The sequence below is a fragment of the Ochotona curzoniae genome, unplaced genomic scaffold, assembly GCF_017591425.1.
Source record: "Ochotona curzoniae isolate NIBS_2020 unplaced genomic scaffold, NIBS_Ocur_1.0 scaffold_3208, whole genome shotgun sequence".
Lineage (NCBI taxonomy): Eukaryota > Metazoa > Chordata > Mammalia > Lagomorpha > Ochotonidae > Ochotona > Ochotona curzoniae.
Genome location: NW_024467106.1, coordinates 61,104,862 through 61,120,379, shown reverse-complemented (window position 1 = coordinate 61,120,379; position 15,518 = coordinate 61,104,862). Strand labels below are relative to the sequence as shown.

The 15,518-nt window shown below is 59.9% G+C and overlaps 1 protein-coding gene across 1 annotated transcript in view; it reads right to left on the bottom strand.

The window, feature by feature from the left end:
• Positions 1 to 13,826, bottom strand: part of WNK2 (WNK lysine deficient protein kinase 2) — a 106,444-nt gene extending 92,618 nt beyond the window's left edge. The window contains exon 1 of the mRNA XM_040963625.1: positions 13,025 to 13,826. Within this exon, the coding sequence (XP_040819559.1) occupies positions 13,025 to 13,726 (702 nt within the window). The 5' untranslated portion in view covers positions 13,727 to 13,826. The remainder of the gene's footprint in view (positions 1 to 13,024) is intronic.
• Positions 13,827 to 15,518: the final 1,692 nt, after the last annotated feature.

Genomic DNA, 15,518 nt, shown 5'->3' with positions numbered 1-15,518 from the left:
CAGCCAAACATTGAGCCTCCTGTCCATCCACAGTCCCAGCCTCTTGGCCGAGCCTCTCACGCACCAGGTCCCCCTCAGCCTCCTGAGTTCAGCAGCCTCAGGTCCCCAGGGCAAGCTCCCTGCCAGCTCAAGAGCTGAGGGAGGACAGCGTGCTTTGCCAGCTGCAGTGACCATTAATAATCACACCTTCAATCATGCTGACTCAGCCTCCACCAGGAAGCCTGGCCTAGTCCCGCCCCGGCAAGACAGGCAACAGCAGAAGCCTTTTGTTGAAAGGCCCTCGGCCATGCAAACACCCACCCCTTCAGAGCAGCACGCTCCCCTGCAGTTCCTGCCCCTCCCAAAGAGAAAGCATCCCGGGGCCTTGCCTGGCCACAGGTGGCTGCTCTGCTAGGCGCCCCAAAGGACTCAGCATTCCCTCGGAACTGGCCCCAGGGCAGGCTTGTTCCCTGGCAAGCAGACCAAAGACAACTGTGCCGCACAGCACAAAAACCTGCAGAGAGGTCTAGGGTCAGGTGCAGAGCACAGATCCCAAGATGGGCACGTGGGAAGCACATACAATGGCCAGCTGAAATGGGGCCAATAGTGCTCCCCTAACTCGCTTAAGCCCACCCACCACAAGGCTTGAGGGCCACTACCCATCCTAGGTCTTGACTGGCAGCTCTGGGCACATGGTGACCTTTGGCCCATGGTGACAGACTCTGCCTGCTAGTACTCAGCCTGATGGACGGTTGCTGGCCACCTCCTGCCTCAGCCTTGCCAGGTCCCCGGGGGCTCTGGTCCGCAGCAGGTGTACACAAAGGGCCTGCCTTAAAGCCCATCCACAAACTGCTCAGGGAAGCAGCCAGCAGGGCCAGAACGTTCCAATGTCACTGTCTTGCTCCCTCTGGGGAACACAGCCTGCCTTTGTCTCTCTATCACTGCTGTCATCAAATATTTACAGGGGCTGCCGGGGCCCGGGCCAGACGTGAGCCGCACAGACTCTTCCCTGGACATGGAAGAGGAGGCACACCGGGGACGCAGGCAGGTGTGGCCACTGAGCAGGACACCTGCAGCCACGGGGACAGCGTCACATACAGCTATCCCCCACCCTGGGTCACATCCCACCCGTGGTCTGTTGCTTACTTGTCTGCAGACACACAGGGCTCAGCCAGCGACTGGCCTCCCGGCAGGAAGTCAACCACAAGAGTTGGAGTGTGTTCCCACGCTGCACCTCCCAGCAGAGCACAAGGCCAGCAGGGGCCTAGGGCTGGTGAGGACCAGGAGGGAAGGCAGCCAGCCAGCATGTGCCTCTGCCCTTGGGAATGCTTGGCACGTCCTGTATGGAGCAGGCCCACCAGAGGCAGCCCAAGCATCTTGAGTGGGCAAGAGAGAGAAGTAGAGCCAGGAATTTAGGGATGCAGCTGGAGGGCAGGCAGCATCCTAGTGGACCCAGGAAGCCAGGTAAGCTGGACTCACAGGGCAGGAAATCCCAGTACTAACTATGGGGAGGGAGACAGTCTCCACAAGGAGGGGCCCCCAACCACTCGCACACGCTTCCCAGCCCCCAAAAAGCTGGGACAGACAGTGCCGGCCTCGGCCACTGCGGCGTTCCATTTTCCTTTACTTTCAGAAGGCATCCTGTGTCCGCTTCTATTTTAAAAACTGTTGCTCTGTATTTTTTTTTTTCTCACCAGCTTTTACTTGGTTCTGCTTCAGGCTGAGTGTCTGGAGTGTTTGTGCCCTTTTCCCTCACCCAGTTTCCTTGTTCTCGAGCGCCCACGGCTACCTGTATTCTCTCTGCTGCCTCCTTCCCAACCCACCCCTGCCTGGCTGCAAAGCCCATGCAGACCCCCTCCTGCCAGCCAGGACCACTGCAGGGTCTTCACGAGGCCATGTGGCCAGAGGGGAGAGGGCAGGGGTGGCTAGGTCCACCTACACCGTCCACTAGGGATCAAAGGGCTAAAGGTCAAGATGGCATGGTGACTAATGACTCCTCAGATACCAACTCCACACACCCAAGCAGGATCCCCTACTCCTGGGAGGAGCCAGAGGCCACAGAGGGCCCCCCACCTCCACCTTGCCACCCGCTCATCCGCTGAACATAAAGGGACAGTGCACTAGGCGGAGCTTGCTCCGGAGACAAGATTGTGCATGGCTTCGGGATGGTGCAGTGAGGCCACCAGCATTATTATCTCCCTATTTCCCCATCTCCAGACACACCTGGACCTCAGGAGCCTTGGGGCAGGGGGCTGGATGACCAGCCTAGCAGAGGGAAGAGGCTTAGCCAGGCAGAGCTAACATCCTCCTCCCAGGTGTTCTGGTCACCTCCAGGGTCCTCCAGGCAATTACAGGGGACCCTCCCACCACTACGTCCACACCTCTGCAGCAACACCACGCAAAATGGCTGCAGGAGGACAGGCCCCAGGCAGAAGTCACGGACACACACTGACCCTTCCCCTCCCCTACCCGCCTTAGCCCAGCGTTTCCACCATTTCTTCCTCAAAAAACCTAAACTCACTCCCCTGCCGCACCTCTTCATTAAAAAACAAGAGATTCTGAGGAACCTGTCTGGGCAGATGCCAGCAACATCACTTCCTGACATGAAGGCACAGGACATAGCTGGGCCAAAGTGGGCAGCCACAGGGTCCAGAGCTCAGGCTCTGACCGCCTTGGAGAAGCACCCTAACAGGAGGTGGCCCTCAGCCAGTCTGGCACACTGCACCCATGGAGCTGGTGGGCACTCTCTTGCCGTTCAGACCCACACAGAGCTGGCCGGGCCAAGCCGCAGCATCCCAGCAGGGGCTGAGCCAAGCCTTCACCCACCAAGCTGCTCAGCCTCTCCCAGGCCACAGGCAGCAGGGGCAGGGGTCCAGATGATTCACCATCCCCACTGACAGCAGCACAAACACTGTGCCTGTGGCTTTGTTCAAATGCCCAGGGGTATAAACTAAGACAAAAAGAGCATAGACAAAAGTGAGAATGCTGTGTCCCAGGGGGAAGGCCCTGGGCAGGTTCCCCTGCACCAGGTGTCATTGTCTGTCTCACCCTAGGAGCCGTCTCCTCCAGCCTCGTGAAACCCAGGCCCAGCACCCCAGCTCCCTCATTGGAGCAGGTCCAGGGCTAGCAGAGGGCAGTGACAACCCAGACATCCACCTGCCCTAGGCAAACAGCTCCTGCGAGACCCAAGGAGGCTGACCCAAAGCTGGACTGGCACAGGTGCCCTCTCCGTCATCACCCCCCAGGACCTGGGCCACTCAAGAGGCTTGGTACAGAGGGAAGGACCACAGCTCCCCAGGCAGACGGTAGGTCCTGGCAGCAAACAATTCAGCTTGCAGCATGGGCAGGAATGCCTGAGACACAGAAGCAAGGACGCCAGCAGGCCTGAGCCTGGAACCACCCACACCTGCAACCCAGCCTTCGCGAAGACCAGGGCAAGTCCCCATTCCACCACTGACAAGGAAGCATCCTGGACTTCCTGGTGCCGCAGCCTCCCCCTGAGTAAAGTAGGGAATCACAACATTTTCCTCCACGGAGCTGCAATGTGCAGTGATGACAGCCTAGTCACCTCTAGGTCAACAGCTCTGGGTGGGGACAGCCTGGTCATGCCCACGTCCTGAACGCAGCGTCCACATCAGAAGGTACACCTAGCTCCATGCTGGACCAGCATGCACAGAATCCATGCTGAAAGTGCACAAGCAACTCCACATCAGGCCAGCAAATGCAACTCTACCTCCCGGCCTACACAACAATCCACACCAGACATGCACACATGGCGTCCATGCTAGAACTACACACAGCCCCACGCCAGAAACACACATGATCTATGCACACACAGCACCCACACCTGGGTGGCATATACAACCCTGCCTGGCTACATGCACACACCACACAGGTCCCCATCAAGATGGCCCATCAGGAGTCCCCAGAGGCCAGGCCTGATTACTGAAGAACAGCCAGGTGGAGGGATCAGCTCTGATGGACTACACAAGCACACATGGCCCATGATGTCCGGCTGGACACCGGGTCCCAACGGGGAAGAGAAGGGCAGTCGGCACGTCAGTCACATTGCTGCATATGAGGAATCCCATGGGACACTGTGTATAGCTCCGTAGGGAGACATGTCCTGGTTCCTGCTAGGAGACTCAACGTTAGCGCATTCAAGGGTCAATCACAACTGGGTCAGAAAACACAGAGACGCAGCCAGAAGGAATGCGGCAAAACATGAGCAACTGGTGCATCAGCTTCAAGTTCCTCAAAATAAAAAGTGGAGGAGACAGGGCCAGCGAGGGCCAGGGAGTCCACACAGGAGGAAGGGGGCACTGCCCAGGGCAAAGGGCAGGCAGGAGATGTGTCAGATGGCCACTGGGCTATGTGCTGGTTGTGCTGGGATGGTGGGGCTGGGGCACATGACCCACAGCTGAGGAAAGCAGCCCAGATGCAGCACTAGCCCACCCACAGTCCCCTCCTCTCCTCACAGTGTCCAGCCCTGGCCAGCAGCCCTGCATCTGGCATGCCAACCTCACCTTTCCAAAGAGGGGAGACCAAACAGACCATGGTCACTACTTGCTTTCATGGACTAAAAGGCAGACAAAGGGTCTCTTGAGAAAGGGAGCCTTGTGATGGCTGGGGCCCAGCTAACTGCCCCACTCCCTTCCTGGCTGCAAACGCGCTCAAGACACTAATGTTCCAGCAGCCCCCTTGTAGCCACATGGGACAAAGCAAGACTGGGGGGAGGCGGCTGATACTTCCCAAGTTATCTGGGAGCTAACCGCTCATGCAGCGAGGGAAGATGAAAGCCTGGGGCTGTGGTGTGGACAACAAACCTTCCAGGGCAGCTTCTGGCCAGAGAACAAGCCCAGAACTCCCTAGGTGCAGGCCACAGGCAGAGGCCACAGGCTTGTCATGCACCAGTGTCGTGATGTATGGCTTCGAACAAGAGCCCACGCCTCTCAGCCTCCTGGCTCTTCTGTGGAAAACCCCACCCAAAGACACACAGCTCATATGTGCACCCCAGATGACCCAGACAGTCCCCAAACCAGAGCTTCCGCCCTTCTCTTCCCACCCCAAGGCTATTGACACCACCTCCATATCCTGCAGGCCTGCATGGCATGGGCCTCCTTGCCCAGGGAACCTTAAAGCCACAGCCAGGATGCAGAGCCCTAGGTGTGAGCTCTGCCTCTCTGCCCACGTGCATGGGTAGTGCTCACATCCACCATGTCTCTAATTCCTGGAGCTGCATGGAGATACACCCTGCTGGAGTGCCAGGGAGACAGGCACAAGGGGACCCAACCCCTGCTCAGTACACGGAGGCCTAGGCCCTGAGAAGAGGGACTCCACAAGCCCACAACCCCGGGTCACCTCACAAGACCAGGAGGCTCAGCTGACCCTCGTGCACCCCAAGGTGCAGAAGAGCCAGCCCTTCTGGCAACGCCCCCAGAGAAACAACACAAGAGTAAGCATCCTCCCCCATCCCCTGCAAACTAACAGTTTCAAAATATCCTCTGGGTGGAGGGAAGGCTGATTCGAAAAGCTGCAATACACTCTCCCTGCTCCTCAGGAAGGCAGCTGTACTTTGAAAAGGAAAGCAGTGTGTGCATCCTAACTAGAGAGCAATATGAAAGTAAAAATAGTTGTACTCACTTACAGGGGAGCTGGGGGGATTGTTTTGTTTATACAAACTTAAATGCCGCTGTCACACTGAGGTTATAGGACTGAGTACAGACTCCCCTATACCCCCACGCACACACCCAGTTTCCCCTACCATGAACATCTCATACTGATGAGGCAGACCCGTTGTAACGCATGAGCCAAAACAGAGACAGCATCATACGTATCCCCAGCCACAGTCTGCATGAGGACCCACGCTTGGAACCATACACTCTAAGAGCTGCGACCACCGCGTGACGATGTGTCTCCACTGCTAAGGTATCCCACAGAAGTCTCAGGAAACTTGGTCTGACCTTGCCTCCTCCCTGCGCCCTGAACTGCTAGCAACCACTGAGCTTCTTCCTGGAGCTGCAGCTCTGGAGCCTTCCCAGCCTGGCTTCTTTCGCTTAGCTCTGCATTTAAGCTTCCTCCGGGTCTTTTCATGGCTTGAGGACTCATTTCTTTTTAGCCCCAATACTCCCTTGCCTGGATGTAGTACAGTTTATTTCTCCATTCACCTTCTGAAGCACATTGCGGTAGCTTCCAAGTCCTGGAAATGACCAATAAGGCTATTACAAACATTCATTCATGCGCAGGTTTTGGTGTGGAGACTTAAGCTGTCTATGTATTTGCAATTGCTAGATCATTTGGTTAAGAGCATGTTCATTTTTATAAGAAACTGCCTAACTCTTCCCACAGGAGCTGCACCATTTTGCATTCCCACTGGCAGCTACTGAGGGCTCCCTTTTGCTGCGCATCTTCCCCAGCATCTTGTGGTTGTGCTGTCAGCGTGACAGACTGTGGACATTCTGCTAGGTGTGTAGCACAGCTCGTTGTTTTAATTGATACCTCCATCACAGGGAGCCTAAACAAGCTTGTTTGCCATCTAGGTGTCGTCCTTGGCAGAGCGTCTGTTCACACCTCCGGCCCATGCCTTCCTGGTGGCTATGTCGGAGGGTCACGGATTCGTTGGGTAGCAGTCCTCCATCGGGCGACTCTCGTCTTCCCATCCTAACCCTTGCCACTTACGTCCCAAGCCTCTAACCCCGAATCCAAGCCAGCTCGTCGTTCTCTCTCACGCACTCTGCCCACGGTACTACAAAACCAAACCATCATCGCTGGGTCCAACGCTGTCTACATTTCCTTCTCAGAGTTTTTTTTTAAGATTTTTTTTTTCTTTTGCAAAGTCAGACATACAGAGAGGAAGATCTTCTGTCCAATGATTCACTCCCCAAGTGACCACAACAGCTGGAACTGCATCGATCTGAAACCAGGAGCCTGGAGCCTCTTCTGGGTCTCCCTCGCAGGTGCAGAGTCCCAAGGCATTGGGCCGTCCTCTACTGCTTTCCCAGGCTACCAGCAGGGAGCTGGGTGGGAAACCGGGATTAGAAGCGGCACCCGTATGGGATCCCAGCACATTCAAGGCGAAGACTTTAGCCGCCTAGGCCACCACACCAGGTCCCCTTCTCAGTTTTAAAGCCACCTTGGGTCTGTGCCTAGGTGTGGGACCTTCCGCCTGTGCAGGTCCCGTGGTTCTGCTTCACCTGTGCTTCTTAAAAACACCTTTATTCCCTCGTCAAGGATCAGCAGATTCTTTGGGGGAAGATTTCCAGGCTCTCTAGCCTGTTCCACTGGTGTGTTCACCTGCTCTCCACAAACACCACACTTTCGTTTTATCACCTGCATCTTATTCTTCTTCAAAACCACATGAATACATATCTCATAAAACCCAACACGAGGGCCCAGCACGATAGTGTAGCAACTAAAGTCCTTGCCTTGAACGAGCCGGGATCCCATATGGGCACCGGTTCTAGTCCCGGTGGCCCTGCTTCCCATCCAGCTCCCTGCCTGTGGCCCGCGAAGGCGGTCAAGGATGGCCCAAAGCCTTGGGACCCTGCACTCGCGTGGGGTACCTGGTGGAAGCTCTGGCTCCTGACTTCGAATCAGCTCAGCTCTGGCCATTGCGGCCTCTTGGGGAGTGGGCCATCTAATGGAGAATCTTCCTCTGTCTCTCCTTCCCTCTGTATATCTACCTTTCCAATGAAAATAAATAAATCTCAAAAAAAAAAAGCCAACACAAGCGGTAGCAGCTAGGTATTCTAGGAAATCCTGACAATTCAACCCTTTAGGGAACACAAAAGGATATGAAGACTCCTGGAAATAGGAAGGGGAGGTTCTTTATTTGAAAGCCATCATGTTCAGGTTACCACCACCATGCCCTCACAAAGGCCTCTGCAACTCCAGCTGCCATGGCCAAAAAGCAGATCCTAACCTGCTTTTTCAAAAAACTCCCAGCTGCTGCAGTTCACACCCTTCTTATCGTGGCAACCCAAAGATAAGGCAACATCACCCCAGGTGCTGGAAGGGCAGGAGGCTCCCAGCCACCACTCTGAACTTGCCCCTGCTTCTGACTTGTGCTGACAAGTGTCAACCGTGCAGAGAAGCAGCAGCAGCTGGGGAAGCTCTCTGTACCGGGGAGCGATACTGGCCCCTCCTCAGCCCCAGAACCCTGAGGGTCAGCTGGCACCATCCCCAGGGCACCAAGGGGAACAGGGCTCCGAGAGGACACTAGGAAACTGCAGGCCTCCCCCCTTCCCCCCAGAGTATTTTCAGGAAACCTCCCAAGCCCCTTTCCCACCACTGCAGGTAGATGCCAATATCCCATGTAAACCTCTCTGCCAGGCAGGTGGCACAAACCTCTGCTGGGCCAACCCAAGCTCTCCTCCATCAAGGCAGCGACAGGCATCTAAGCCATCACCTCGGGCATCTTTCAGATGCAGACTGAAGGATGCCCAAAGGATAAGCCCCTGGAGTGCCCAGAAGGTGGGTGACCACACCATGGTCACCACTCCCTCATCCACGCAGGGGTCAGCTGTCATGTCCACTGCGGCCCCTCCGATGCCGACTTTCTCTGCCCCCAAATCCAGCCTGCTCGACATCCTGCATCTCTCCCTCTGAACGCAGCCAGAATCCAATCCCAGACCCGCTCTGCCAGCTCCCACCTGCCCAGGGCAGCCTGTAGGAGCTCCTGCCTCAGGGAGCTCCCTCCCCCAGGCCTTCTCCGAGGACCGAGGACTTGGAGGACCTGGCTCTCTACCCCGGCAGTGTCACACCCACCATTCTCATATCCCTCAGACATTCTAGCTCCCAGGATGGCAGACTGTCCAGTTCGCTGTGGCACCCCACAGCCTGGAACACAGACACACCTTAGAGCGTTCACTGAGTCACATACACCACCCTGCACTACTGAACCTGGGCCTGGGACTTCACCTCTAGAACCTTCTGGAATACTCACTCCTCCCCTTATCCTCACACAGTGAGGAAGCCTGCCTGTGGATGCCCTGGGTGATCCATGGCCTGTCATGGTCTTGGCTATGGTTCATTCCAGAACCTAAGTGGCCCCTGACCCAACCTCCTCCAGCCCAAAAGACCCCTCCTGTCCTCCGTGGATGCTGTCAGGGCCAGTCACGCATTCCCAGCCCTTCCTTGCCCCTCCCCATGAGCCAGGCTGCAGTTGGTCCCTAGCTGCTCTGTCTGGCGTCCTGGTGATCATCTCTAGGTCACCTGAGCCCGGTGTTATCCTCTGGGAACGAACCGGGAGCCTCGCCAGCCCAGAGGGCAGTCGCTTGTGTTTAACTGAGAGCACAGGTGCTGAGCTACTACTCCATCCCAACTCGCACTCCACAGGGCACACAGGGACAGGACAGAGATAGACACACCGCTGCCACGGCCACAGGAGGCTCCCCCCAGCTGCCTGGGGCAGGCCTCTTTGAGCATCGAGCCACGCAAGCAGCACATGCCGACCCGCCACCCACTAGGCGCTCCCTGGGGCACAGAGGCCAACTCACACAGCAGTCTGTCCTCACTCGGGCTCAACCAGGTAACCCCTGCCCCGCGAAGGCCCAGTCCTGGGCACAAGAGCTCCCCCTTCCAACAAGCAATGAGCTGTGGGTTCCTGAGATGCCACGCACCCCCAAGCAATGAGCTGTGGGTTCCTGAGATGCCACGCACCCCCATGAGGTGGCTGCAGTTTGGGCAACCAGTCATCAATCACTGCTGACCACACCACTAACCACACACCCCTCCCAACACCACTCAAGGCCAGGAGGGGCACCCAGTGCCCAGACAGCCACAGCTTTCACACCTGGAACAAGGGCAGAAGAGCCCCCTCCATGGGCCTTTCGGTGGCCAGTGCCAATTTTCTTGCCAACCCAGCCAACACATGGTCAGCAAGCCCACAAAACATACTGCCAGGCACACCAACAACATCACAGCTCTCCCAACAAAGCCGAGCACCAGGAAATGAGACCCTGGGCAGGGCCTCCTCCTTTCCCTGCTGCCTTGCAGCCCCTGTCAGGAAGGGCAGTGATCAGGGAGAGGGAGGAGGGTGTGTCTCCAAGCAAGACCTTCAGAGACGAGCTTACAGCTGGCCAAGATGAGTGCGGCAGCCCAGGCCAGGGAAAGGCTTCATTACGGGCTGCACACCCCTGGCCAGGCCCGCGCATAATGGAAAAGTCAACAGAGATGGACAACGCGGGAGCACAGAACCCCTCAAATACAGCCACGGCCGCCCTGGGAGCCCAGCCCTCACCAGGTAATGCCCAGCAACGACGAGCCCCACTGATGCCCCGGGCTCCCTGGGCACCTCTGTCCCTAGCCACTAGACCTGGGCCTAACGGCAGCAGCTCCCCCTACCTAGGGACTCAGGTCACCCTGCAAAGGCCTGACAAGTGCTGAGGGCCCAGAGTCAAGGCCTGAGAATCTCCTCTGGGTAGACAGACCCCATGCCAGGCACAGAGCACCATCTTGGAACAAGCACTGCAGCCTGTCAGCGCCTTCCAGGGGAGGCCTGGGGCTGCAGGTCCACTCAAGGGGGCCTGCACAGTGAACGGCTGAGATGTACTAGGGTTGATCAGCACCAGGCAATTCCCTCACTCCACGCCTGGTGAAAGGCCAGGAAGACACTCAGGGGGAGCCCACATCTGCTCCCCCCGCCGCCTTTGGTGACTCGCAAAGCCAAGAGGGTGCCCCAAGCCACGGCACATACACACCCCCAAGCAGGACCAAGACAGGGAAGGTGAGAGGGCGAGAGCAGAGGGCTTCTAGGGGCGCTCTTCCTTCCTTCCTTCCTTGTTGTGCCCTGGCACGGAGAACAAAAGTTCATTCAAAAGAAAAATGACAGGGAAGTAACGCTTTAAAAAGGCTTCTCTTGAAAACCCCAGTTCAAGTTTCAACTTCAGACATTAAGACAGACTTGCAAAGGTGAAATAGCTCCCCTGTTTGCTGTAGAAAATGAGATAGCCCCTTGGCCTGACTCACTGGAAGGTGCCCGGAGTGGGGAGGGAGCAGGGAGCCACAGGCACCTGGGTGCTGAGCCCGAGCTGGGGAAGGGCCCGGGTCCTGAGGTGCTCTGGGGAAGCAGCGACAACATCCAAGCTGCCCTGGCTGAAGGCAGCGCTCTGCTGACACTCCTCCCCAGGAGCCCAAGGTGCCAGAAATATCCCCCAGAAGGCCCGTCCCCAGCCACAGCACCAACACATCCTTGGGTGACAGGGTGCCATGAGGGCTGATCCCTACCCCCGACTTCCTCTGTGCCCTGCTCTGGGGAACTACAGCCTATGGACTCCCAGCCACCCTCCACTTCCCCCAGTCACGTCCCCACACGCAGGATACCACAGGCCCCTCCCCACCAAGTCAGCCCCGCCCAGCCCTCCACACCTTCCCAAACCTGTGGCCTCCTCCTCGCCAGTGGCCTGGGGGTGAGCTCCACAGCATCCTCCATGGCAGCAGGGGATTAGCCAGGGGGTGTCCCCCCCTTCTACCACCCCTGGCCCAGACCCCTCTCACTGTGGCTCCAGTCACAATGACCAAGCAGAGGGCACTCACTCCTAAGGATGCATTGTGCTGCACGTGAGCGGTGAGCAGCTAGGGACCCCTGGACGGCAGCCAGGCCCCACCCCATGCGGCTCTGCCCACAGCAGGCAGACCCAGACAGAACGGCTGGCCTTTCCTTAAAGGGAAGGGGAGCTGCCACGCTCCGTGAGTCACATGGACTTAGGAAGCCTCAAGAGCAGGCTCGGCCGCTGCAGGGGTAGCCCTGGACCGTCCCCACTCCCGCAGTCACTGAGACACTGCACTGGACTCAAGCGTAAATGCCCTGCTCCTCCTCCCTCAACCCCCTCCTCCCTCTGCCCCCTCCCACAGCAGGAAGTCCCCTGCCCCCAGACCGCAGCCCCCATCATGCAAACCGGAGGCTGCCTCCTTAGAGGGACCCAGAAGGCAAACAGGAGGTCCTCAGCCCCTCCAGGAAGACCTCTTAGCAGAGGACACCACTAAGCCTGACACCACTAAGCCTGTCGAGGAGGGCTGCAGGGCCAAGGGGAGGCCAGGGGTCTTTTGTCTTGGCAGAATGGCAGGTGGATATACCCACCCACCGGCAGACTGGCGGCACACCCTGCAGGGGTCTGAGTCCTAGCTGTGAGCCAGAACATAGACAGTCCACAGCGTGGCCAGTAGCCCTAGCACCCAGCTTGCCCCAGCTCGCCCAGCCTGTGTCAGCCCTGGAAAACCAGCTAACGTTACAGGCCAGCAGGGTAGGCTTACACGTCCAGCCAGACTCCCAGGCCAGCCCTGCAGGACAGCTGCCTTCCTCCCCTCCCCCAGCCAAGGGAGGACCCATAAACACCCCAGTGACAGGACCTGCCTCCTCTTCCAAAGCTGGCCCTGCCGGCTAGGGTTGCCTTTTATATAATCTCCCCGGCATGAGGGCAAGGTGATGGACGCGGCCCAGCCGCCTTCTGCATGAGTTGGTTTTAAGACCTCACACATCCATTTTGAGAACCATGAAACTCTGAAAGGCGGCCTGGCCCAGCGGACCCAGGACCCCACCATGCACCATGGCAGCTAGGTTCAAAGGAATGCCCTGCAGGTACCCTGACTGGACATGGCACACTTCAAGGCAGCTCAGAACTGCCTGGTCACTCGCAGGGATCCTAGCCACAGCTTCCTAACCCAAAGCAGCAGTGCAGCCCACCTGGGTATCAGGTGGAACCTAGACACAGCCTCCTAATCCAAAGCAGCAGTGCAGCCCACCTGGGTGAGCCAGGTGGAACCCAGACACAGTCTCCTAACCCAAAGCAGCAGTGCAGCCCACCTGGGTGAGTCAGGTGGGAAAGAGCTCGCGAAAGTCACACTCTCCACTCAGCGCAGTGTACACCCAGAGGCAGGTGCACACCCCTAGGGTAGCAGACAGCACGCCCCCTCCCCTTTATGCACTGGCACCTGGTACCCCCTGCCAGCCACCCACAGTGGGTAACCCACAGGGGCTTCCAAAGGCCAGCCAGAAGGACGCGCTCAAGGACAGAGGAGCTGACCAGCCCACCTGCCGCTGGCTCACCTGCAATTCGCACCAGGCCACCTCCACCCAGGTCTCCGTGTCGAGCCCTTTGTAGACCGTCTTGAAGGAGCCGCGGCCCAGTTCGATGTCAAACTTCAGGAAGCGGCCGTCCAGGGAGGTGGCCACAGCCTTGAGGTCATCCTCGTCGTCCTCTTCTTCCCCGGGTTCCTCCCGCCGAGCGCGCCCGGACTCCCCCTGGTCGGGCTTGGCCTCGGCCACCCCCGCATCCTCCTGCCCCGCAGACCCCACGCCGGCAGCCCCGTGCTCCTCTGGAGGGCCGCCGGCCGGGGCCCGTTCGGCAGCAGGCGCAGCCGCGCAGGGGTCGGGGCTAGCCTGCTGCTGTTGCGTGCGCTCGGGCTCCGGCCCCGGGTCCGTGGGGGCTCCGGGGCCGGCGAGGGTTCCGGGCGGCGCAGCAGCCGCGGGGGCGGCTGGGCGGCCGCGAGCGCGCTCAGCGATGAGGCGGCGAGTCTTGCAGAGCAGAAGCACCCGGCGCTGCAGAGGCTGCGGGGGCTGCGCGCTCGGCGCCTCGGCCGCTTCCAGGCCCGGCGGCTCCTCCTGGTCCGACTCCACCACGCTGCGCCGCAGGAAGCGCTGCGGCCCGGGCCGCGCCGCCCTCGCCCGCGGCTCCGCCATGCCCGCCGGCCCCCGGAGCCCGGCCTCCGTCAACGTGCCGGGGGCGCCTCGGCCGCCATCGCCGTCCATCTCTGCGGGCCAAGGACGCACGGGCCCGCGTGAGCGCCCGCCCTGCCGCACCTGCCCGGCGCGGATGAGACAGCGTCGCCGGCCCGCGCCCTGCCCAGCCCTGCCGCGGAGGGACCGCCCGGGCAGCCAGTCCCCGGGGGACCCGAGGAAGAGGCTACGGAAAGGACCAGGAGGTTCGGGTTAGGGCTCAGCCTTGGCCGCCGAGAAAGCCTTCCCTGGGCCGTCCGGGGAACCTTGGGAAGGACCTGCTGGGGGGTCCCCAAAGGGCTGCAGAAGGAACCCGGAGGCCGGGGGGAGTGGGCCAGCGCCCTGCCCAGCCCCGGGTCGAGAAGGGCCCCGCTAGGCTGTCCTGAGGGAGGCAGCAGAAGGGACAGGGAGGCTCCAAGTGGGGGGAGGCACCGGCCAGGCGGCGGCTCCACAAAGGACGCGGGCCCGGGCGCGGGAGGGGCGCAGGGAGGGGGCTGCGGCGGCGGCGGCGCGGCGCGCACACAAAGGCGGCGGGCGGGGGTCGGCACTCACAGGGCGAGCGGGCGCCGTCCATGCCCGCGGCCGGGCGGCCGGGGCGGGCGAGGCCGCGCTCCGGGGCCGGGTCTGCGCTCCGGGACCGAGAGACTGTGTTCCGCGGTCGGGGTCTTGCCCTCCGGGGCCGAGGTCTGCGCTCCGGAGCCGAGGTCTCCGCTTCGGGGCCCGGGTCTCTGGGCGGGGGCCCGCACTGGGCGGGTGCCGCCGCGTTGCTCCGTCTCCTGCGCACAGCTCCTTGGACCCGCCGCTGCGGGACCGCGCTCCCGCGTGCTCTGCCGGCTCCGCGCGCCTCCGCTCCCGCACCACCCGCTCCGACCGGGCGCGTTGGGGGAGCGGCCTCGGCTCGGCCCGCCCCTCCCGGCGAGGCGGGGCCTTGCACGCCCACCTGGCGGCAGACGCGCGCAAACCACCTGCGGGCCGGCCCCTGCACGGCTCTCCGCCTCGCAGCGCCCCCAGCCGCCGGAGCTCCGGGAGCCGTGGGACCAAAACCGGCTCACGACCCACCGTGCACGGACAGAACAGCCAGGCTGGGCAAGGCGCAGAGCTGGAATATCCTCAGGCACTCAGCCCCAACCCATTTCAGCGGAAGATTGGAATCCCTTCCCTGTCACCCCGCCAGCAGATCTAAGAGCACCTCACCATAACCCAGGAGGTGGCATCTTGCGCTCATTGCACCCATTTTACAGTACAGTAAGCTGAAGCCCCTAAGGCAGCGATTACCTGCCATAAATCCCAGAGCTCCTGCAAAAGAAGCTGCTTTGGATAAGGGCATGCAGAGGCTTCCCGAAGCCAATTGACTAGAGTGTCTTTCCTCCCCACCCACCTCTGCCCAAAGCCACCTCTTCCAGGGAACCTCATGTTATCTTTCCCTCTGCCTTCTTGCTGTTGACTCCTAGGGACAAGTCCTTCACTTGGGGGTCTCTGTCCTTGTCACACTGTGCCCATTGCTCCTTAGAAGCCTGATCCAGACAAGTCCCCCAACTGACACCTCACCCTGCCCCCACCTCTGCCATCCCATGGCACACAGTCCTAGGACCCACTTTCAGAGGAGAGTGCCAAGGCCTGAGGGAGGCACCAAGGTTTTGTCACATGGATCCCCACCCCTGATGGGGTACCCTGGCAGACCCCAGCATCTGCACAGGAAAGGGTACCTGGCGGCTGCCAGCCCTGGCACCCTGGCATGAAGTCCCTCACATGACATGAAGGCCGGTATGAAGGCACTGGGACCAGAGGGCAGAGTGTGTGCCGAGCCAACCCTTCCCGAGGGCAG